Source organism: Bos taurus, chromosome X (assembly GCF_002263795.3).
Source record: "Bos taurus isolate L1 Dominette 01449 registration number 42190680 breed Hereford chromosome X, ARS-UCD2.0, whole genome shotgun sequence".
In the NCBI taxonomy this organism is placed as follows: Eukaryota; Metazoa; Chordata; class Mammalia; order Artiodactyla; family Bovidae; genus Bos; species Bos taurus.
The window spans coordinates 55,414,246-55,440,032 of NC_037357.1; the positions used below are offsets into that span (position 1 = coordinate 55,414,246).

Sequence of the window (25,787 nt, forward strand, 5' to 3'; positions counted from 1 at the left end):
AACATTGAAGGAATGCTGGCAGATACTGTCCAGGAATTATTGTATATATAAAATATGTACATATATGTTGTTTGGGGGGCTTCCCTGGTGGCTCAGATGGTAAAGAATCTGCTTGCAGTGCAGGAGACTGGAGTTCAATCCCAAGGTCAGGAAGATCCCCTGGAGAAGGGAATGGCAACCCACTCAAGTATTCTTGCCTGGAAAATCACACGACTGGCGGGCTATAGTCCATGAGGTCACAAAGAGTCAGACATGACTGAGTGACTAATGCTACACACTATATACATACATATATACATATATATATATATATATATAATTTACTGTTATTAGGCAACAGATAAGAAAACTTAAGTGGAATTTTCTTTCATAATTCATACCCATTTTTCTAGAACCAAAATTTACTTGGGGATTGATCATCAGTTCTTAAAACTTCTATGGTGAGGGTTATGTGGTGCAGATTCTAAATAGAAGACTATTCACTCCTAAGTTCTCTTTATATATTTGCTAAGTCTAATATCAAATGTGATATTTCTAACTTGTGTCTTCTAGTCACAATTTATTCAGTTTTCAAAGACACTATATAACTTATTTCATGGGGACCCTGAAGAAGAGTCATTATATCAAGCCATTGCTGTTGTAACCAGCCTTTTGCTCAGGATGGAAGAAGTTGGAAGGAAACTCCATAGCCCTACATCGGCAATGAAAGGGCTGTCTGGTGCTGCAGTCTGTGTTTCTGGAGTACCCAGTGAGGGGCAGGCAGAGAAACCCTTGGAGAAAGAACCCTCCTCGCCCAGGGAAGAACCTCAGTGGTCATTTGCGTTTGAACAGATTCTTGCCTCTTTGTTGAATGAACCGGCATTGGTGAAGTTTTTTGAGAAATCCATAGATCTAAAAGCCAAACTAGAAAATGCGAAAACCTCTCAGTTAAGTTGTAGAACCAAGAAGTAAAGCTCTTAACAGGCATTTTACCAAGATTCTTAAAACCATCAGCTTGATTCCTGGAAATAGGGATCAGGGATTTATCTTGTTACCAATGTGTTTGAAGGTTAAAAAGAAGATATTGTAAGCACAATGATTTATTCCTTTGGGGTAATATCTAATTTTGATATTCTATAATTCGAATATACTTTTTGTATTTCGCAAGACATGCAGTATCAGGGAGAGTATGCTAAATGTCACCACCAGAGGGCACCACCATATCACTTTTAGTAAGCAAATAACTAGTTTGTGCTGCTATTTACATATGAATTAGTGATGATTTTTGAAAATGTGGTGTTATGTTTGAGTATTAGTGATGCTGACATGCCATAATGATAAATCTTACTTTCCAAATTGCCTCAGTCCTATTACAGTGCTTTAGAAAATCAAACTCTTAGATCTGTAGCCTTAATTATCTAGAAGATTACTGTATGGGAACCTCATTTTCAAGTTGTCTAACTGAAATAATATTAACTTCTTAAAGTTAATCTCATTCAGTCTTCTAGTATTACGTAGTTGTTGTTGTTTTTTAAGTAAATTCTACCTTCTCCCTAACCTGAGCAGTTCAGAAGCTATGATACACTTCCAGCTCTGTTATTAACAAAAATAAAAAATTCAAATACTGGGCTGATATGAGGAAAAATGATATTGGATTTGGATTTGAGCTGGTTAAAATGAGCCAATTCAGAAGGGTAAATAAATGTACAGTTAACTGTGTACACGTCTCTCATTGGATTGAGAAGTTACTTGAAATTCCAAGCACTGCTCTTTGTGGTATTTTTCTCAGAGTAGTTTGGTTTTAATTTTAGATTTTGGGTTTTCACCAGTCATATTTTAAGTTATAATAGATAGATTGAATTATTGTATTAGTCTGACAAGTTCATAAAGTATACAAGCATACCTTGTTTTATTGTACTTTGCTTGATTGTGCTCCACAGATACTACAGTTGTCTTTTTTTTTTTTTTTTTTTTTGGCCACCACGTGATTTGTGACTGGTAGGCTTGTGGGATCCAGGCTTACAGGATGGTAGTTCCCTACAGGGATTGAACCCGGGCCCTTGGCAGTAAAAGTGCAGAGTCCTAACCACTGGACCACCAGAAAATTCCCACAGATACTACAGCTTATTGAAAATGAAGGCTTGTGGCAACACTGCATTGAGCGAGTCTAATCAGTGCCATTTTTCCAACAGCATTTGCTCACTGTGTCTCTGTCACATTTCGGTGATTCTCACAGTATTTGGGACTTTTTCGTTATTATTATGTTTGTCATGGTGATCCGTGATGAGTGATCTTTAATGTCATTAATGCAACTCACTGAAGGCTCATATGATGGCTAGCATTTTTAAGTGGTAAAATAGTTTTAATTAAAGTTTGTTCCTTTTTTATACATAATGCTATTATTGTACACTTAATAGACTACACTATAGTGTAAACATAACTCTTGTATGCCCTGGGAAACCAAAAAATTCATGTGATTCGCTTTATTGCAATATTTGCTTCTATCCCAGTGATCTGGAACCAAACCTGCAACATCCAAGGTATGCCTGTACTTGTGCATAAGGATTGTTAAGATAATGTATAGAATTTTGGCATCTATCTAAAAAGCTGTAATTTATCTAATTTAAATGTGTAATTTCTGTATACTTTATGCTGCTTATATTTCAGTCATTACAGTGAAAGTTCATTTAGAGATAATGGGCTTTGTTAGCACTTTAAAGAGAAAAAAACATAGCTGTCTGATATTCTGTGTTGTTTCTGATAAAAGCAATTTATAAATCAATTGATTTGGAAAACTGAGGAGAATGCATCCATTGGAACTTGTTTCTTCACAAAAGACTTTGGCTTTAAGCCTTTTGACTTTTCAGATTTGAAACCATGAGAAGGCAGACATCCTTTAAGAATGACCCAAGAAGTCTCCCTGATTATACCAAAAGAATTGGTATAATCAGCTTTTGGCAAGAATCCACTGTGAACAAGGCTTAATCCAGAGGGTTTCATCACCACAAAATATGTTATTTTCAGAGAGATTCAAGAATTTTCAAGTTGACCCCTTGAAAATTTTTGTAAATTGGACTTGGCCAAACATTTACTAGTAATGTCTTTAAAATGATTTTGTCAGCTTTGTCTTTCCAAGGAAATTACCACTTAAAGAGATAATTGCTAAATAAACATCTGTGCCTTTTCTCAGAAATGATTTGCCTGAAATGTGTCCAAATTTTAGAGTTCAGTTAATAGTTTGTATGTGAACTATCACACATCTGCTTTTAAGCAATGATTGTTATACCATAGTAGCTCTATAAGACACAAGGCTCTATGCTTATATTCAAATGCACTGTTGCACATTGTTCAATATTTTGTCAGTTGTATTTATAAAAAGATACTTTCTTAAGAGCATATGTTATTGATATTTGATATGTTTTAAAATCAGAATATTGAAGATTACTTAGTATTGTATTTTAGCCTAGATTAGTTAAATTGAGTACCTAAAGAGATTTTTGAGTTGCAAAAAGATTATAAATGCAAGTTAAAAAGACAAACATTTATTTTCTGAGTCTGCAGGAGAAATAAACAGAACACATAGTTTTGTAGTCACTACCTTGTTGAACAAGTGGGTTTTTCTTACGTAGTTGTGTCACACTGAACCAGTGCATTGTACCTTATACATTAAATTAGGTGTTATAAGGTGGGCTTTACTTGTCTTTATAAAAATAAATGTTATAAATCTATTAAATAAATATGAAAATGGCTTACTTATAGATCTTATTATTATTTACTATGATATATTTATATTTAACTCTATCACTTGAGGACTTCCCTCCTATATTAGTTAAGGCTCAGTTGCAGAGAACAGAATTCACTCTAATTAGTTTAGGCAGGAAAAGATTTATTACCAGACATTAAGTCACTTATAGAATTATCAGGAGGACTGCCTCTAAATTGAGCATTCAAGAACAACTTCCAAAGCTATACCACAGCATCAGGTCACCAAGGGAGTTGCTAATTCTTCTCCGATTAGGAAACTGCCACTTCCTACTCCATGATGAAAAGCCAGCTGTATGGCTCCTGTCCCCAGAACCACACTCCACCTACTACTATTTACACCAGTGAAATGGATGCCAAGCATCCTGCCTCTCAGCACCCACAAGCTAGTGACTAAATTGCAGTAGGACAACCAAACAGCTGCACAACCATGTTTACCAGCAGAAACGGCAGAAGCGTAGCCTCCACCTCCCTTCTGCCAGTTGTCTCATGTGTGTATCTGACTGCCCTTTAATGTTCAGAGTTCTGGTTGTGAGGGAATCTGGGAAATGTCCTTAGTTTCTTAGCCCCGACAGTAGAGAAAGGCACACTAAGAGGCTGGAATGGACACTGAGCACTGTGTTTGCTTTCTCTTGCTGGGTAACAAATTATCTCAATACACATTATTTCACCATTGCAATGAGTCAGGACTCCAGGCTCAGCTTAGCTGGGTTCTCTGCTTAGGATCTGACAAGCTGCAAAACCAAGGTTTTTTCCAAGGTGGTTCTTATTGTAGAGGCTTAACTGGGGAAGAATCCACTTCCAGCCTAACTCAGGCTGTTGACAGGAGTTATTTCCATACGGTTATAGGTCTGGAGGCCCCAGCTTCTTGCAGGTGGTTGACTGGAAGCCACCCCAGCTCCTAGAGGCTTTACTCAGTTCCCAGAAACTGCTTCTTCAGGCTTCCTGACCTTGCCATGTGGGCTTCACTCAGATGGCCACTTACTTCATCAATCCAGCAAGGAGAGTCTCTGAAGCAAGTCTGCTAGCAAGACAGTGTCTTATATAATGTCACATGATCTCACAGTGTGACATATCCCCTTTGCCATATTCTGTTGGTTAATTGAAGGTAAGTCACAGGTTCTGTCCACTTTAAAGGGGGGAAGATTACACATGAACATCAGGAGGCAAAGGTTCTATGCCACAGGGAGTGCACTGTGGAGTCTGTTCACCACAAGCATCTATGTTACCCACCTCTTTTCCCACACAGCCATACCCTTCTCATACTTCTGCAGAAGAGCTAATAGCATCAGTGGTATGCTTCTGACTGTCACAACAGAAATCCTCATAGCAAAAAAATGCACTAATCCTCTCTCCTAAGGGAAAATCCAAGTTTTTAGTCTTAATTCAATCTCCATCCCATCTTACATGTGAACTACAAATAGTTAACTACCATCAACTCACCTCATATAAAGTAGAGAAGTAGGGAAAGAAATTTAAGTATATAATTCAGTTCAGTCACTCAGTCATATCAGACTCTTTGCGACCCCATGGACTGCAGCTCGCCAGGCTTCCCTGTCCGTCACCAACTCCTGCAGCTTGCTCAAACGCATGTCCATTGAGTCAGTGATGCCATCCAACCATCTCATCCTCTGTCGTCCCCTTCTCCTCCTGCCTTCAGTCTTTCCCAGCATCAGGGTCTTTTCCAATGAGTCAGTTCTTCACATCAGGTGGCCAAAGTATTGGAGTTTCAGCTTCAGCATCAGTCCTTCCAATAAACACCCAGGACTGATTTCCTTTAGGATGGACTGGTTGGATCTCCTTGCAGTCCAAGGGACTCTCAAGAGTCTTCTCCAACACCACAGTTCAAAAGCATCAATTCTTCAGTGCTCAGCATTCTTTATAGTCCAACTTTCACATCCATACATGACTACTGGAAAAACCATAGCTTTGACTAGATGGACCTTTATCAGAAAAGTAGTGTCTCTGCTTTTTAATATACTGTCTGGGTTGGTCACAGCTTTTTTTCCAAGGAGCAGGCGCCTTTCATGGCTACAATCACCATCTGCAGTGATTTTGGAGCCCCCCAAAATAAAGTCTCACTGTTTCCATCTTCCCCCCATCTATTTGCCATGAAGTGATGGGACCAGATGCCATGACCTTAGTTTTCTGAATGTTGAATTTCAAGGCAGCTTTTTCACTCTCCTCTTTCACCTTCATCAGGAGGCTTTTTAGTTCTTTGCTTTCTGCCATAAGGGTGGTGTCATCTGTGTATCTGAGTTTATTGATATTTCTCCCAGCAATCTTGATTCCAGCTTGTGCTTCATCTAGCCCAGCATTTCTCATGACATACTCTGTATATAAGTTAAATAAGCAGGGTGACAGTATACAGCCTTGATGTACTCCTTTCCCGATTTGGAACCAATCTTTTGTCCTATGTCTGGGTCTAACTGTTGCTTCTTGACCTGCATACAGATTTCTCAGGAGGCAAGTCAGGTGGTCTGGTATTCCCATCTCTTTCAGAATTTTCCACAGTTTGTTGTAACCCACACCATCAAAGGCTTTGGCATAGTCAGTAAGCAGAAGTAGATGTTTTTCTGGAATTCTCTTGCTTTTTCCATGATCCAATGTATGTTGGCAATTTGATCTCTGGGTCCTCTGCCTTTTCTAAATCCAGCTTGAACACCTGAAAGTTCTCGGTTCATGGACTTTTGAAGCCTAGCTTGAAGAGTTTGAGCATTTGCTAGCATGTGAGATGAGTGCAGTCGTGCGGTAGTTTGAACATTCTTTGGCATTGCCATTCTTAGGCATTGCCTTTCTTTGGGATTGGAATGAAAACTGACCTTTCCCAGTCCTGTGGCCACTGCTGAGTTTTCCAAATTTGCTGACATATTGAGTGCAGCACTTTCACGGCATCATGTTTTAGGATTTGAAATAGCTCAATTGGAATTCCATCACCTCCACTAGCTTTGTTCATAGTGATGCTTCCTAAATCCCTCTTGACTTTGCAGTCCAGGATGTCTGGCTTAGGTGAGTGATCACACCATCGTGGTTATCTGGGTCATAAAGATCTTTTTTGTGTAGTTCTTCTGTGTATTCTTGCCACCTCTTCTTAGTATCTTCTGCTTCTGTTAGGTCCATACAATTTCTGTCATTTATTATGTCCATCTTTGCATGAAATGTTCCCTTGGTGTCTCTAATTTTCTTGAAGAGATCTCTAGTCTTTCCCATTCTATTGTTTTCCTCTATTTCTTTGCATTGATCACTGAGGAAGGCTTTCTTATCTCTCCTTGCTATTCTTTGGAACTCTGCATTCAAATGGGTATATCTTTCCTTTTCTCCTTTGCCTTTCACTTCTCTACTTTTCTCATCTATTTGTAAGGCTTCCTCAGACAACCATTTTGCCTTTTTGCATTTCTTTTTCTTGGGGATGGTCTTGATCACCGCCTCCTGTATATAATTATGTACCTAAAAAAGAAAGGCAGAAACTATGGATAGGTACAGTAGTCCTCATTCCTACAATGCAACCATAGTTGTGTGTTATTTTATTTTATTTTATTTTTTTAATTATCATGCAATAAATTAGCTTTTTTTTAATGTACACCTCTATGATTTTTTTTTTTTGGTGGTGCAGGGTCTTTGTTGCTCCACACAGGCTTTTCTCTAGTTGCAGCGAGCAGCAGCTACTCTTTGTTGTGCTGCACAGGCTTCTCATTATGGTGGCTTCTCTTTTTGTGGAGGGTAGGCTCTAGGCGCACAGGTTCAGTAGTTGCAGCACATGGGTTCAGTAGTTGCGGCTCGTGGGCTCAGTAGCTATGGCACACGACAGGCTTGGTTGCTCTGTGGCATGTGGGATCTTCCTGGACCAGAGATTGAACCTGTGTCCCCTGCATTGGCAGGCAGATTCCTATCTGCTGTACCATCAGGGAAGTCCCACTTATGTGAATTTTTAACAGGTATGTGTTCCTGTAACCATCACCACAATTAGAATGCAGAACACAATTAGAATTCCATCACCCCCAAAACTCCCTGAAACAGTCTGTCTTTTCATAGTCACATTCTCTCCCCATTCCTAATAACCACTTATCATCAGGGTTTTCCCCAACGTATTAAAGACCAGATGTTTGCTGTCCCCAAATCCCTGCCCCTTGTAGTCATGTGATAAAGAATTGGTTAATGACATGCTTCTGCTTGAATTTCTCAATCTATAGCAGAGCAGGAGAGAAAGTAGAGAAGACATTCTGGTGGCAGTAGTGGCATCTTCACATCAACACTCTGGTTCTGAAGTAGGACTTCAAGTGCTTATGGATGCACAGACTTTATCCCCCCTTTTTGAGGGAGAGGAGCTTCTTAGTGCATCTCTTGCAGGGCCCAAGAATGGGCTCTTGTCTGACCTTGGAAATGAATTATCCAAGGAGACACACATGCTGACAAAGCAAAAACTTTATTGAGAAGGAGCACCCAGGGAAAGAGCAGCAGAGTAAGGGAACCCAGGAGAACTCTACTACATGGCTCACAGGCTCAAATTTATGGTGATAGGGTTAGTTTCTGAGTTTTCACTGGCCAGTCATTCTGTCTCAGGGTCCTTGATGGTGGCATATCACTCAACCAAGATGGATTCAAAGGAGAAGGACTCTTGGAAGTTGGTAGGACATATGAACTAGCATCTCTTCTCTCCTTTTGACCTTTTCTGAATTCTTCCAATTGGTGGTGGCTTGTTAGTTCCATGTTCCTTACCAGGCTCTCCTGTTGTAAAGTAATTCATGCAGATGGTTACTGTGGTCCCTGGCCAGGGTGGGTGGTTTCAGTCAGCAATTCCCCTAACACATCTGTGAGCCCAACAGTTCAATAAAGTCTTTTTCTCCTTTTGCCAGCCAGAATCCGTTTCACTGGCTATCTAAGGTAAGGTTGATACATGTGACCCTGGGAGCCCTGTAGCACCATCTCCCTTGAGGCCAGGCTAACAAATTATCCTGGTAGCCACATTCCTAGGCTTACACTCACTGGCAGAAGGGCATTTAATCCTTAATCTCACATTTTACTGCAGCATCCATTTCTGTCATCAGAACTACAATTTTTCCCCCATCCCAAAAGTGCCAAGCAGTAGATTTCCTATTCTCTAATTCTACTTGTCTTCCTTTGAGAGTAATGTCTTTTCTTTATGGCTGCTTTTAAGATCTTGGTGTTGCCAATGTTCTGCAGTTTCTTATGATTTATCTAGCTTTTTTAAAAGTCATGTTTGACATTATTAAATTTTGATTATCAACCATCATTCTCCAAGACCTGCATGCTTTTTGCACAAGCCAAACAGGCAAATTAAATGAGGATGTAATAGAAATCACCTCCCATACATACATACATACATCCTTCAGATATTTGGTGGGCACTCAGCTGTGTGATTTCCCTGGGGGTGCGGTACTGACAGATACAGTGAATTCTACTTGGCCATTTCTACTATAAATAGCCCTTACTACACTGGTCAGGGAGCAAATGTGGTAGGTCTGCCAGTTGTTGAGTATTACTGCTTCAAATATTCATTCATAAACTAAGAATCATATGATATATTTGCAGATCTACTGGATCCATTGTAGATGGATTTAGGATAAAATTTTATTTCTGGACTCCCTAAGCCCTGACTCTGACCAATCAATGACCATTGTGTTGTAAACTCTCTCCCCACCCCACCCCCACATTGGTCTTGGATGAATGTGAATTTATAATCAGTGTTCAAAACACTGAAAAGTGTGAGTGTTTTTGTTGCTGAGTCCAAGCTCACTCTGCTTGCAACATGACAGGCCAATGAATCAGGAGACGAGGTGCTGAGGCAAGGAATAATGACTTTATTTGGAAAGCTGGCAGAGTAGTGTCTCCAAAAAAAGCATCTTATTGGAGTCTGGATACTAGTTTCTTTTATAGAACAGAGAGGGAGAGAAGGTGAGGAAATAAAGTAAAAAGGCCATTTATCTTGCAAAATAGGAGGGGATGTGTTCATCTTTTCTTCAGCCACTCACAGGTTGGCAGGGTCAGATTGTCTCCCTGTGAGCTGAACAAAGCCACTTTAACATTCAGGCAGAGGGGCAGGGTTCCCTGAGGCAGGCCATTACGTATGATTATAATAACAAAAGCAATGAAAAGCAAAGGTTAAAGTCAAATAAACAGATCCAACATGGAGTCAGAATTAGTTCTTCCCTGTTATGTTTCCAATTTCCTAGTGCATGGCTACCCAGGTAAATGACCAAAGGCCCTTCTGGCTATAAAGAAAGAGGAAAGCTAGGGAGAAAATCTACAATACATGCTTATGGTATTCTTCTTCAAGGGGGACCTGGCTTTCCCTTCCAGGGCCTCTGGATGTGTGAACTGACTCAGATCTGCAAATAAGTGAAATTGATAACCAAGCAGGCCCCTGTGGGGCTTTTGGGCACAAAAGTCTTTTTGTGTCCCCCATTTCTTGATTACAGGAAATAGGCTTCATTTGGCCTCCATGACCTTCCCTGAGATCCAAGGAGCAGGTCCAAACATTTGCTAATTGGGGAAGGAAAAGGATGCAGAGACAAGACAGTCAAAAGAAACAATAGTGCAGCCTTGGGGCAGAGTCCTGGTTCCCCCTCAAAGGATACACTAGCACTATCTTTGAGCTGTTTTGCAGATACTGAAACCCCCTACCAGGTGGGAGAAGTTAACAGTACGCTGCCCACACACGTAGACCTCAGACCAGTTGAAACCAGAAGGTTGATGATGTTCTTTCCCACTTACCTCACCAACCAGTCAGAGGAATGTCCATGAACTCATTATGCCCTCTTTTAATCATTACTATAAAACTCCTCACTACCCATTCAAGACACAGTTTTGAGGGTATTAGCCCACCGTGGCCCCTTTTGCCTGGCAAAGAGATAAAACTATTCTTTTCCACATCACCTAAAACTCTGTCTCTGAGAATTAATTCAGTATTGGGGTACAAAGGCTGGATTTGGCTTCCAGAGGCCATGAATCTCCATCATAATAACTCAAATTAGATCTTTATTCACCAGGTAGAACTGTTTCAGCTATGCAGATCAAGTAGGAATTAGTAGGTTGCTCATCTATTTCCATCTGAAGAATAATTAGCCATCACCAAACTTCTCTGCAGGTCAGAACATTCAGATTACTTCTCTAGCTATGTTCCTGTCATGTTAGCCATGCTCACCCCATCTCTGGTCATTAAGTGCTGCCACTTGTTCTCTGCTATTCTAAAATCTCATTATTCTCATTGAAATTAGCAAGTTACCTTCAATGGCAGCATCTCTCAACCCTATCTCTGGCCTACTGAAGACTTCCACTGTACCATGTTCCAAGAGTGATAAGGCTTGCAAAACTAATACAATTATGTAAAGTTTAAAAATAAAATAAAATTTAAAAGAAAAAAGAGTGATAAGGCTCCTCTTGTCAATGTATTTTTCAGTGTCTTGTGGAAGAAAACATCCCCTAGGTCCTACTGGGGGACATGGTTAGGATGTAGGTGAGTGGATCATGTATCATAAATGTATTCCAATGTTTTGATTTCCTTAAGCCTTTGGAGAACTTCCTTTACATTACACCAAGGATATCTGGCATATCAACTTCATTTAATATGGGCTAATTTTCAGCCTTGACTTCAGTCAACCAAGCAAATAGAACCACTTTCAAGTGGGCAAGCTAGTAATTGAATCCAGAATCTCTGATAAGTGGCCCAATTAAAATTACATTCCTTCCTCCAAGGCATAGTATCTATCCTTAAAATACATTCCCACACATATTCTCCAAATTTCTGCTGTTATAAATTAGCAAAATTTCACAATTTCCTCCTTCCAGTTCAGACTTATATTTGAATTCTTAGAGCGTCAGTTCAGTTCAGTCACTTAGTCCTGTCCAACTCTTTGCGACCCCATGGACTGCAGCACACCAGGCCTCCCTGTCCATCATCAGCTCCCAGAGCTCGCTCAAATTCATGTCCATCTGCCATCCAACCATCTCATCCTCTGTCGTCCCCTTCTCCTCCTGCCCTCAGTCTTTCCCAGAATCAGGGTCTTTTCCAGTGAGTCAGTTCTTTGCATCAGGTGGCCAAAGTATTGGAGTTTCAGCTTCAACATCAGTCCTTCCAATGAATATTCAGGACTGATTTCCTTTAGGATGGACTGGTTGGATCTCCTTGCAGTCCAAGGGACTCTCAAGAGTCTTTTCCAATACCACACTTCAAAAGCATCAATTTTTCGGCACTCAGATTTCTTTATAGTCCAACTCTCACATCCATACATGACTATATTATGATCTAACTCTAGTTGTAGGTCTGGAAGCAATGAGAGGTGGTAGGAATGGTACATGAGGAAAATAGGCATTCCCTTGCAAGTAACTTGAGGATGCTGAAGCAAGGCAGGGCCAGGTTCATCAACTAGGGATGGCTTTTAGGACAAAGAAGTCTAATTGGTGAGGTACTTAGAATCATCTGAATTCACCCAAATATCCTCATTTCTATTCTAGGAGATCTCATCTAATCAAACAAATGCCCTTACTTTCCCCAAAGTGACACATGACAATGCTGTGAGTTCATTATATATTGTAATTCAAACACCTATAGGAATAAGACTCTAATTTTCAGCTATATGAAGCTGAATATGGCCTGTGTACCCTGACACTGAATTAAGTCTCAGAGGTGGAGTTTTGGGTGAAGTAGAAAAGAATAGCTTTATTGCTTTGCCAGGTGAAGGAGGCCACAGTGGGCTAATGCCCTCAAAACTGTGTGTTGCAACCTGGAGAGGGTAGTGAGAAATTATTTTAATAATGGTTCAAAAAGGGCATGATCAGCTTGTGGACATTCTGCTGATTGGTAGGTGGTGAAGTAAGTGGGACTCAGCATCAACAACCTTCTGGTTCCAATTGGTCTGTGATCTATATCAACAAGAGATAATAGAAACTTACCATCCTCTGTTTCTTGAGCTGGCAATTTAAATCTTAGGGTTGTCATTTTTTTTTTTTTTAATTATTATTTTTTGTTGTGCTGGGTCGTCATTGCTGTGTACAGGCTTTTTCTAGTTTTGGAGGGAGGAGGCTACTCTTTACTTTTATGGTGTGTGAGCGTCTCATTGTGGTGGCTTCTCTTGTGGTAGAGCACAGGCTTTGGGGCACTCGGGCTTCAGTAGTTGCTGCACGAGGGCTCAGTAGTTGTGGCTTGTGGGCTCCAGAGTGCAGGCTCAATAGTTATGGCACATGGGCCTAATTGTCCCTCGGCATATGGGATCTGCCTACCGCACAATTGCACTCATCTCACAAGCTAGCAAAGTAATATTTAAAATTCTCCAAGCGAGGCTTCAACAGTATGTGAACCATGAATTTGCAGATGTTCAAGCTGGATTTAGAAAAGGCAGAGGAACCAGAGATCAAATTGCCAACATCCCTCAGATCATAGAAAAACCAACAGAATTCCAGAAAAATATCTACTTCTGCTTTACTGACTATGCCAAAGCCTTTGATGGTGTGGGTCACAACAAACTGTGGAAAATTCTTCAAGAGATGGGAATACCAGACCACCTGACCTGCCTCTTGAGTAACCTGTATGCAGGTCAAGAAGTAGCAGTTAGAACTGGACATGGAACAATAGACTGGCTCCAAATCGGGAAAGGAGTACATCAGGGCTGTATATTGTCATCCTGCTTATTTAACTTATATACAGAGTACATCATGTGAAATGCTGGGCTGGATGAAACACAAGCTGGAATCAGGATTGCTGGGAGAAATATCAATAACCTCAGATATGCAGATGACACCACCCTTATGGCAGAAAGCAAAGAAGAGCTGAAGAGCCTCTTGATGAAAGTGAAAGAGGAGCATGAAAAAGCTGGGTTGAAACTCAACATTCAAAAAACAAAGATCATGGCATCTGGTCCCATCACTTCATGGCAAATAGATGGGGAAACAATGGAAACAGTGAGATAATTTACTTTTTGGAGCCCCAAAATCACTGCAGTTGGTGACTGCAGCCATGAAATTAAAAGACATTTGCTCCTTGAAAGAAAAGTTATGACCAACCTAGACAGCATATTAAAATGAAGAGACATTACTTTGCCAACAAAAGTCCATCTAGTCAAATCTATAAGTTTTGATCTATAACTTATAGATGGATCTATAAGTCCATCTATAGTTTTTCCATTAGTCATGTATGGATGTGAGAGTTGGACTATATAGAAAGCTGAGCGCCAGAGAATTGATGCTTTTGAATTGTGGTATTGGAGAAGACTCTTGAGAGTCCCTTGGATTGTAAGGAAATCCAACCAGTCAAAACTAAAAGAAATCAGTCCTGAATATTCATTGGAAGGACTGATGCTGAAGCTGAAGCTCCAATATTTTGGCCACCTGATACGAAGAACTGACTCCTTGGAGAAGACCCTGAGGCTGAGAAAGACTGAAGGCAGGAGAAGAAGGGGAGATGACATGGTTGGATGGCATCACCAGCTCGATGGACATAAGTTTGACATAAGCTCCAGGAGTTGGTGATGGACAGGGAAGCCTGGCATGCTGCAGTCCATGGGGGTCACAAAGAGTCACATATGACTGAGTGACTGAACTGAGAACACAGTTAGAAGTCATCCCATTCCATAGTTCTTGGGTTCATCATTACTGCCTAAATAATCTGTAGTAGCAGCTACCCAGACCACAAAGCCTTGCGTTCAGGAGGCACTTCGTTGTAGATGCCTACTGGTTGTGATTTGATTGGTTTGCATTTTGTGTCATGAAATACTAGCATCTCCTTTTCTGAATACTAATAGAATTAGCACTACTTTCAAATCCAATCAGGCTATCTAATCAATTCTAATTTCCTGTTTTCCTGAAACACTTTTGGACCTCAAACAAAGCTAGTGGAGGTGGTGGAATTCCAGCTAAGCTATTTCAGATTTTGAAGGATGATGCTGTTAAAGTGCTGCACTCAATATGCCAGCAAATTTGGAAAACTCAGCAGTGGCCATGGGACTGGAAAAGGTCAGTTTTCATTCCAATCCCAAAGAAGGGCCATGCCAAAGAATGTTCAAACTACTGCACAATTATACTCATTTCACATGCTAGCAAGGTAATGCTCAAAATTTTTCAAGCTAGGTTTCAACAGTACGTGAACTGATAACTTCCAAAGATAAAAGCTGTATTTAGAAAAGGCAGAGGGAGCAGAGATCAAATTTAGAGCATCAGCTGATTCATAGAAAACACAAGGGAATTCTGGAAAAACATCTACTTCTGCTTCATGGACTATGCTAAAGCCTTTGATTGTATGGATCACAACAAGCTAGAAAATTCTTAAAGAGATAGGAATACCAGAGCACCTTACCTGCCTCCTGAGAAAATGTATGCATCTCAAGAAGCAACAGTTAGAACTGGACATGGAACAGACTGGTTCCAAATTGGGAAAGGAGTATGTCAAGGCCGTATATTGTCAGCCTGTTTATATATTGTCAGCCTGTTTGTACATCTTGTGAAACGCTGGACTGGATGAAGCTCAAGCTGGAATCAAGATTGCCAGGAGAAATATCAATAACCTTGGATATGTAGATGACACCACCCTAATGGTGGAAAGTGAAGAGGAACTGAAGAGCCTCTTGATGATGGTGAAAGAGAGTGAAAAAGCTGCCTTAAAAGTCAACATTCAGAAAACTAAGATCATGGCATCTGGTCCCATGACTTCATGGCAAATAGATGGGGAAACAATGGAAACAGTGACAGACTTTATTTTCTTGGGCTCCAAAATTAGTGTGGATGGTGACTGCAGCCATGAAATTAAAAGATGCTTGCTCCTTAGAATAAAAGCTATGACAATCCTAGACAGCATGTTAAAAAGCATGAGACATCACTTTGCCAAGAAAGATCTGCACAGTCAAAGTTATAGTCTTTCCAGTAGTCATGTACGGATGTAAGAGTTGTACCATAAAGAAGACTGAGTGCCTAAGAACTGATGCTTCCAAACTGTGGTGCTGGAAGAGTCTCTTGAGAGTCCCTTGGACTGCAAGGAGATCAAGCCAATCAATCCTAAATGAAATCAACCCTGAATATTCATTGGAAGGACTGATGCTGAAGTTGAAGCTCCAAAACTTCGGCCATCTGATGCAAAGAGCCAACTCATTGGAAAAGCCCCTCATGCTGGGAAAGATTTAAGGCAGGGGGAGAAGGGGGTGACAGAGGATGAGATGGTTGGATGGCATCATCACCTCAATGATTGAGCAAACTCCCAGAGATAGTGAAGATCAGAGAAATGTGGGGTGCCAGTCCATGGGGTCACAAAGAGTCAGACAGGACTGAGCAGCTAAACAACAGCAAGAACCCCATGGAGCCTTGGTGGGGGAGGGAGCTGCGAGGAGACAGGCCTTCCTCCATATCCTCTGCTTTAGTTCCTCTCCAAAATATCTAGATAATAGTATTTGACGCACATTTTCTGAGTTGTTTTGCAGATGTAAAAAACCTTCCCCTGTCCAAGAATGGAAGATGTTAACTACTTGACAGAGTCCCAGGCCTCCTGGAGCCTAGGGACTGATAATGTCAACCTGTGATACCACCCTGCTGCCTCACCATCAGCCAGAGAAATGTGCACAAGCTGATCTCAGACCCTGTGACCCTCCTCCCTCACCTGACTTATATTTTTAAAAACTTTTTATTTTGTATTGGGGTGTGTGCACGCATGCTAAGTACCTTCAGTCGTGTCCGACTCTTTGAGACCCTATGGACCCACCATGCTCCTCTGTCCACGGGATTCTCCAGGCAAGAATACTGCAGTGGATTGCCATGCCCTCCTCCAGGGGATCTTCCTGACCCAGGGATCGAACCTGTGTCTCCTACATCTCCTGCATCTCCTGCATTGGCAGGCGGGTTCTTTACCACTAGCACCACCTGGGAAGCCCATATTGAGGTATAGCCAATTAACAAACAATGTTGTGATAGTTTCAGGTGGAGGGCGAAGGGACCCAGCCATCCATATACATGTATCCATTCTCTCCCAAATAATGCTCAAAATTCTCCAAGCCAGGCTTCAGCAATATGTGAATCATGAACTTCCTGATGTTTAAGCTGGTTTTAGAAAAGGCAGAGGAACCAGAGATCAAATTGCCAACATCTGCTGGATCATGGAAAAAGCAAGAGAGTTCCAGAAAAACATCTATTTCTGCTTTATTGACTATGCCAAAGCCTTTGACTGTGTGGATCACAATAAACTGTGGAAAATTCTGAAAGAGATGGGAATACCAGACCACCTGATCTGCCTTTTGAGAAATCTATATGCAGGTCAGGGAGCAACAGTTAGAACTGGACATGGAACAACAGACTGGTTCCAAATAGGAAAAGGAGTACGTCAAGGTTGTATATTATCACCCTGCTTATTTAACTTATATGCAGAGTACATCATGAGAAACGCTGGACTGGAAGAAACAAGCTGGAATCAAGATTGCCAGGAGAAATATCAATAACCTCAGATATGCAGATAACACCACCCTTATGGCAGAAAGTGAAGAGGAACTAAAAAGCCTCTTGATGAAGGTGAAAGTGGAGAGTGAAAAAGTTGGCTTAAAACTCAACATTCAGAAAACGAAGATCATGGCATCTGGTCCCATCACTTCATGGGAAATAGATGGGGAAACAGTGGAAACAGTGTCAGACTTTATTTTTTTGGGCTTCAAAATCACTGCAGATGGTGACTGCAGCCATGAAATTAAAAGACACTTACTCCTTGGAAGGAAAGTTATGACCAACCTAGATAGCATATTCAAAAGCAGAGACATTACTTTCCCAACAAAGGTTCGTCTAGTCAAGGCTATGGTTTTTCCTGTGGTCATGTATGGGTGTGAGAGTTGGACTGTGAAGAAGGCTGAGCGCCGAAGTATTGATGCTTTTGAAGTGCGGTGTTGGAGAAGACTCTTGAGAGTCCCTTGGACTGCAAGGAGATCCAACCAGTCCATTCTGAAGGAGATCAACCCTGGGATTTCTTTGGAAGGAATGATGCTAAAGCTGAAACTCCAGTACTTTGGCCACCTCATGCGAAGAGTTGACTCATTGGAAAAGACTCTGATGCTGGGAGGGATTAGGGGCAGGAGGAGAAGGGGACGACAGAGGATGAGATGGCTGGATGGCATCATTGACTCAATGGACGTGAGTCTGGGTGAACTCTGGGAGTTGGTGATGGACAGGGAGGCCTGGCGTGCTGCGATTCATGGGGTCGCAAAGAGTCGGACACGACTGAGCGACTGAACTGAACTGGATACTCCCCCAAACTCCCCTCCCATCTAGGCTGCATTGAGCAGAGTTCCCTGTGCTATAGAGTAGGACCTTAGTGCTTTGCTGAAACCCTTCTGGGAGTTCCAGGCTTTAGAGCTTGAGCCACCTGTCTGCTTGCATAGCCCTGCAATAAACCTTTCTCTTCTCCAAACTCCAACATTTCAGTTTGTTTGGCCTCACTGTGCATTGGGCACCCAAACTTGGATGAACACTTGTGCCTTTGAGCACCCTTCATTGGTCAGGGTTCAGTTGCAGAGATCAGAAGCCACTCTAGCTAGTTTAAGGAGGAAGCATTGTAGGGAGATTCTTTACTGGCTGAGCCATCAGGGAAGCCTATGCATATGATTGCTGCTGCTGCTGCTGCTGCTAAGTCGCTTCAGTCGTGTCCGACTCTTAGCGACCCCACGGACTGCAGCCTACCAGGCTCCTCTGTCCATGGGATTTTCCAGGCAAGAGTACTGGAGTGGGGTGCCATTGCCTTCTCCAGCATATGATTAGCTGAACCTAAATTATTCAGAATCTCAGCTGAAAGGAAGTCCAGAAAGTGTGTGTGTCTTTTTATACTTTCCATCAACTGCATGACACACTAGGATGGGGGTTGGAGTGGAGCTGAACACCAAGCTACCATACCTATCCTAACCCTCATCAAAGATTTAGTATATTTGGCTTTAGTATATTTAGTGTATATCCTGGAATCCCAATTCCAGGATAACAGGAAACTCAGACTTCTTTCAATTTTCTTCTGTTTCTCTGAATCATTCTCTGCTTCTATGTGCACATAGACTTTCTGGTGCCTCTAATCAGAACCTGGCCAAAACCTTTAGCCCTCTCACCATCTTCTAAAAGAAATCATAATGTTAGGGGAAACACTGACTGAAACCGCCCTCCCGGGTCAGGTACCAGAGTAACCATTTGCATGAGTTATTTTATGACAGGAGGTCCTGGTAAGGAACACAGAACTAACAAGCCACCACCACTGGAAGAATTCGCGAAAGGTCAAAAGGAGAGAGGAGATGCCAGTCCATGTGTCCTACCACCTCCCAGAATCCTCCTCATTGGAATCTTGGCTGAGCAACACCAGAAAGGACCCTGAGTCAGAATGATTGGCCAGAGACAGCCCGGAAATTAACTACATTACCATAAAGCCTGAGGCTGTGAACCACGTGACAGAGCAGTCCTCTTGGGTTCCTTACCTTGCAGCTCTCTGCCCTGGCGCTCCTTCCCAATAAAGTCTCTTGCTTTTTCAGCATGTGTGTCTCCTTGGACAATTCATTTCTGAGTGTTAAACACGAGCCCACTCTCGGGCCCTGGAAGGGGTCTCCTTTCCTGCAACAAAAACACAATAAGTGCTTGATGATTTTTGTCTTTTTCCTCAAGATTTGTGATATTATGAGAGAAAGACCATATCAAGGAATACATGGCCATCTGCCATCTCATTGCATTCCTGACTGGTTCCATTTTTTCCTCACTTACTTTTGAAGTTGATCCCTCAAGTTCATGTTCTTCCATGAATCCAAACTCTTTGTATATGGCTCTTCCTGTGATACTTTCAATAATTTTATTTTAATTCCCATTACTCTCCTTTTATCTTACTTTTTATGTTTCAGCAAATGTTTTGGTCAGTTGAGATGTCTCCTACCATTTTTACTGTTGTTCTTATGCCAATTCTTTTATAGATTATTTTTAAGTTTTCCCATCATTTTAGAGAACTTTAAAAAATTTTCAGTATCTTTTTGGAATTTGAATAGTGTGAGTCCTTAAAATGGCTTCTAGGGAAAAAAATCCATTTTCCTAACAAACACACTGACTACATTTGGAGTGGTATAATATGTTCATTTTACTCAAATGTGAAGGCAGCCTAGATTTGCAGAAAATTGAGGATTTTGTAAGCCCTTGCCAATGGCAACTACCAAAAGTCACCACTCCCAGTAACTCAAGCAAAACTACTGTTCTGCTCCCATATTCACAGGTTTGTACACAGAGCTTCTTGGACAGATTTCCCAAGTTGACCAGGAGATGGAGTTTCCAGGAAAGTTGGACAGGACATAAAAATGGCAATATTTCAGCTACCTCTAGGAGTAAAGCCATGAGCTTCATCTCCTCCAGTAATTTACCTGAATGGCTTTTATGCCAGATCTCCAAGGGTTTCTCCTAGAAATTTCTGGGGCTTGTGCCTGCATTTTGAAAGGCAGACTATTATTATACTGAAGTTTCCTTCACGATGCTTATTAAAATACAACTCTATATAAATTTTTTACAATTTTCAGAGTGATTTCATTATATAATCACCCACCCAAACCTCATTTCCAACAAACCCAAAGAAGTTGATAGGCTAAGGACTGGCCCCCCTTTTAGAGATGAGGAAACTAAGTCAATAGACCAACATATTACAGATAATAAATGACAGAACCTGAACAAGTACCTCAGTCAAGTCTCCTACTCACAATGCTCCCCCACCTCAGAAAATATTTGCCATAATAAAATCTGATAGGAACTTTACTGGTGGTCCAGTGGTTAAGACTCCACCTTCCAGTGCAGAGGTCATGGGTTCGATCCCTGATTGGGGAACTAAGAAGAACTAAGATCCCACATGTCATGTGGTGCAGGACAACAAGTGGCACTAGAAAACTTGAATACCTCTATGCAAAAAACAGCAGCAACAACTGATCATACCTTGCACCATACACAAAGATTAACTCAAAATGGATCATAGACCTAAATGTAAAACCAGAAGAAAAGAAGAAAAATGTCTGATAAGTTTGCACACAATGGATTTTTATTTTATACTTTTCTTACCTGTGGAAATTGTCATCAGTTTTCCAAAGGTTCTTTGATAATTAAACAAGTTTCCTTGGATCTTTTTGAGCAGGGGACATTTTCACTGTTAGCCCAAGGTAAAACCAGTACTCCCAGGCTCACAATTTCACAACATAGTCCTGTCACTCCTGGGTGTCCATGAAAGAGTTACACACATCTATAGACTCAATATGAAATTTGAATTTAAATTGAATTTGCTCCCCCACATCCTCAGAGATCATGAGAAGGTGAGGAAATGGAATAAGTACATCCTTTCTGTCCAGTGTAGACATCGGCTAGGACAAGACGCTGACCCTAGACCAATCTTCCTAGGTTTAATTGGTTCAAGGAGGAGTTTTCATGCCCGAATCCCACCACTCACCCTTCTTCTCTTCAAAGTTTTCTGCTGAGGTACTGATGAACCTATTTACAGGGAAGAAATGGAGACACAGACATAGAGAACGGACTTGTGGATGCAGTGGGGGAAGGAGAGGGTGGGACGAATTGAGAGAGTAGCATGGACATATATACACTACCATGTGTAAAACAGATGGCTAGTGGGAAGCTGCTGCATAGCACGGGGAGCTCAACCTTGTGCTCTGTGACAACCCAGAGGGCTGGGATAGGGAGTGGGTGGGAGGAAGGCTCAAGAGGGAGGGGATATATGTATACTTATAGCTGATTCACATTGTTGCATGAAACCAACACAACATTGTAAAGCAATTATCCTCCAATTAAAAAAATAAAACTAATAGTGAAAAAAAAAAGGTTTCCACTGAGAAAGCTATAGGCACACAGAGTGATTAGAACAGCAAGTGAAGTGTCTTTTATTAATAAAAGCTTGATATGAGAATTCAGATACACTTGGTAATCCCTCCTCCCCTCATTCTCTCTGTTTTAGAGTTCTCTGGTTTCACAAATTAATCAGAAAACACAACTTAAGCTACTCCTCCTCTGAATCTGAGAATCTAAGGTGGTCAGAACAAATGTGGCCTGACCTGATAGCTCAGTTGGTAAAGAATCCACCTGCAATGCAGGAGACCCTGGTTCGATTCCTGGATCAGGAAGATCCGCTGGAGAAGGGATAGGCTACCCACCCCAGTATTCTTGGGCTTCCCCTGTGGCTCAGCTGGTAAAGAATTTACCTCCAATGTGGGAGAACTGGGCTTGATCCTAGGTTGGAGAAGGGGAAGTCTACCTACTCCACTATTCTGGCCTGGAGAATTCCATGGACCAAAGAGTCGGACAAGAGTGAGTGACTTTTACTTAACTGAAATCATTCTAAGCAGGTGGAACCAATAATATAGTCTATAGATGTATAGATCACTTTTCACTGTGATGACCCTGCTCACCAGTGAGATGTAGCATAATGATTGATCTCAGACCCACCAGATTAGCAGCTTCTATGCAGGAAGAGCTCAGAAAGAGGTATAGCAAACATCAGTTTGTAGGTAACCTGAATTTGCTCTCCACCATGGACCAAAGCTGAAGCATGGAGAGGAGGCTTAAAAATGTTCCCTTTCCTAATATGAGAGAGAATACGCTCACTGTTCCACATATGTTTGCTGGGGAGGAGTTGATTTTGATGTTGGCTCCCTCTCAGGTTGCCATGGTGATGACAGAGAGAAGAGTAAGTGACAGCATAAAGAGAAATCCAGTGTCATCCAGAGATGCAGTGTTCCAGGAGGAATTAACAAGATTCCCCTCACAGTAGAACCAAACTTGCTGGGGCTTCCAAGTAACATAGGGCCTGAGGAAGAAGTCTTTGGGCCCAAAGACCTGTTATCTTCGCAGGGCTTGTGCTGCTACCAATGTGCCAGAATGAGAGGATCCCAGCCTCTGATACTGACACTCAAGCCTGTGTTCATGTCAAATGACACTGAGGGCTATTATATTGCTTCCCTTAGTGCCTGCACACAGGTGTTACCAATCAGGACCCACACAGATGACACACATCAGCACCTCCCAATGTCTGGGCAGATTTGCAAACAGGGCAGATTTGCCCTTCTGAGGCCCCGACGGTTCAGTCCAACACAAGTGGCTAACCAAGTTGGCTGTGAATACAGGACAGCAGTTAATTTCTCCCACAGGTTGGCAAGGGAGATAATGTTCATCTCACCTCAAACTTATCATCTGACATTTAATTGTATTCTTGGCATGTGTTAGAGATGTGGCTATATTGGGTAACCAGTCCCGGGAAGTTGCTATCTTTTCTTTTAGGAAAATAACATGGTTTGACAGTTTACAGCAGATGCAGTCCTGGCCTTAGAAACAGGAAACCTTTTGTCAGAGTGCAGTGATGTGGCTTCTACACAATAAGGCTGTATCCTGGATTATAGATGCTTCATGTTTAGCCAGAGCTCAGAACGATTGCAAGGATTAGCGGAAAAGCCCTGGACTCAACATAAGATTTAGGGGTCCAGTCTTGGCTCCTGTACTGACTTGTGGGGCAACCTTGAACCAATCGCTTCTCTCATCATCTTCAATTTCCTCATTGAAAGATGGGAATATCTCATGGGGAGTAATAAGAGACTCAAATGAGTCCATGGATGCCAAGCTGCTCTGAAGTGCGGAAAGAGCCCAGCCTGTATGTAAAGCCAGCTTACTAACATCACAGGATAGTGAAGGACAAAGATGTACAGTCCAAGGTACTTGAAAGTATCCATTGAGAAAAACAAATGTTTTAACCCATTTCTTGCCCATAAGCCTTGGGTAAGCGTTGACAGTGCCTCCCTTCAGGAGAGACTGCAAGCTTGGAGGCACCAGGGACCTAATAGAGCCAAATAGGGAAAAACAGGGAAACCTGCAGTTCATGGGGTTGCAAAGAATCGAACTGACTTAGCGACTGAACAACAAGGGAAGTCAAGGGAAGCCAAGGATGTGATTACTGAAATGATACCATGATGGAGCTTCCCTGGTGGCTCAGATGGTAAAGAATCTGCCCGCAATGCGGGAGACCTGAGTTCAATCCCTGGGTCAAGAAGATCCCCTGGAGAAGGAAATGGCTATCCATTCCAGTATTCTTGCCTGGAGAATTCCATGGACAGGGGAGTTTGGCAGGCTACAGTCTACGGGGTTGCAAAGAGTAGGACACAACTGAGCCCTCAAGTGTGTGTCCAGAAAATGATTATATATACGCACACATTTTATAAATCTATATCTATCGATCTCCACACACACACACAAACACACACGACACACAACACACGACATACTGAGTCTCAGATCTGTAACATGCCCAGTACTCTGCTAAGTATTTTACATGTATTATCTAATTTAATCCTTATAATTACCCTGTGAATGTATTATCATACCTGTCTTATAGATGAAGGAACTGAGGCTTAGAGACTAATTTGCTATTTTGGCTGTCATCGTTTAGCTAGCAAAGAACCCGTATTTGCAATCCAGGTGTGTGTGTGTAGTGTGACTCCACAGCCTGTTCATATAACCACCTGGCACTAAATTGTTGGCCATAGAATCTCCTGGGTGCCTCGACCTCCTGATCCCTCACCCAGTGCTAAAAGTCTACGGTCAGTTTAGAACTCAGCCACCAGAAGGCGCTGCCTCCCATGCTGTTAATGGGCAGCGGTTGAATTGCTGGGGACTTGTGCATGCTGCATGCTAAGTCGCTTCAATCATGTCCCCACTCTGTGCGACCCTATGGACTGGAGCCCGCCAGGCTCCTCTTTCCATGGGATTCTCCCAGCAAGAATATTAGAGTGGGTTGGCATGCTCTCACCTAAGGGATCTTCCCGACCCAGGGAATGAAGCTGGGTCTCCTGCGTTGCAAGCAGATTCTTTACCATCTGAGCTGCCAGGGAAGCCAAAGCTGGCTATTCTGTCTCAGGGAGGGAAGAATTCTGGAAGAACCCAGAGCCCAACTCCAGGTTTTTCTTGAGTTCTTGCTCAACCCCTTTTAATTCACACTTAGCCCCAGGGCCCAGATTTCCCCAGTGATGGGGATAAAAATGCCTTGCACATCAGTTTATATGCTTCTCTTCCATGTAGGCCACAGGAGATCAGGCAAGGTGCCTGCCTTCTCGGAACTCTGAAGGGAAACGAGTAGAAGGAGCCGAGCGGTTAAGAGCCAGAATTCCGTGACTACACTGTCTGAGTCTCCCTCAGGTTCCCCACTTTCTGGCCTTGCTGAGGTCATTTCAACTCTCTGAGCCCCCTTTTCCTATCTGTAAACATGAGGATAGCACCTCCCCACCCCACCCTGCTGGGACTTGGTCAGCCTTGTTCAGGATAAAGCATGTGGAGTGCTGAGCTCAGTGCCTGGTGCATCTCAGGAGAACTGGGCTATTCAAAATTTCTCCTTCTGGGCCCAGACCCTTCAGCCAGAAGGAAGCTCGCCCAGCCAGGATGGAGTTCACACAGAGGTTGCACAGCACTGAGGGGAGGGAACAGAAGTCCTTCATCCGGCCCTGGTCTCTGGTAGCCCTGTGCTCCAAAGAGCCCAGGCTCTGTGAGAGGCTGCCACTGCCCAGCAGGAGGCCCTCAAATATCCCTCTCTTGGTGACACCTTTCAGCAGCCCTCAGCTCTTCCTGGCTCAGAATTGTTCCTAATCTCTGACTTACTTCCCTCCAGCTGGAGTTGAAACGTTTTCTCTCTTGCCCTCTCACACACTGAATCCTTCACCAAGCTCTGTAGACTCTACTTCCTGAAAGCACTGGGGCTCTGCCATGAGGCAGACCGGAAGCCTGGTTCTGCTGCTTATCACTGGTATAACCTGGGCAAGTGCTGTAATCATTCAAATATGGGTTCAGCCATTGATTCATGGTGTGACCTTAAGCAGATTCCTTAAACTCTCCAAACCACAGTTTGTTCATCTCTAAAGTGGGGATAATAACAGTACTTATGTATCAGAGTTGTTGTAAGGATTAAATGAGGTAATAGGTTAAAGTGCCTCATCCTAAGAAGTGGCCATGCTTGTAGTAACCTCCACACAAACACACAGACCCAGGGACAAAATCCTTACTAACCTTAAGTTTCTCATTCATAAATGGGCATAACT

General features: G+C 42.2%; 1 protein-coding gene across 3 annotated transcripts in view; it reads left to right on the forward strand.

Moving 5' to 3' along the window:
* The window catches only part of TBC1D8B (TBC1 domain family member 8B), an 84,138-nt gene extending 80,407 nt beyond the window's left edge, over nt 1-3,731 (forward strand). For all 3 annotated transcript variants that reach the window (XM_059883646.1, XM_024988461.2, XM_024988462.2), the window contains exon 21: nt 553-3,731. In XM_059883646.1, the coding sequence (XP_059739629.1) occupies nt 553-951 (399 nt within the window). In that variant the 3' untranslated portion in view covers nt 952-3,731. The remainder of the gene's footprint in view (nt 1-552) is intronic.
* Nucleotides 3,732-25,787: the final 22,056 nt, after the last annotated feature.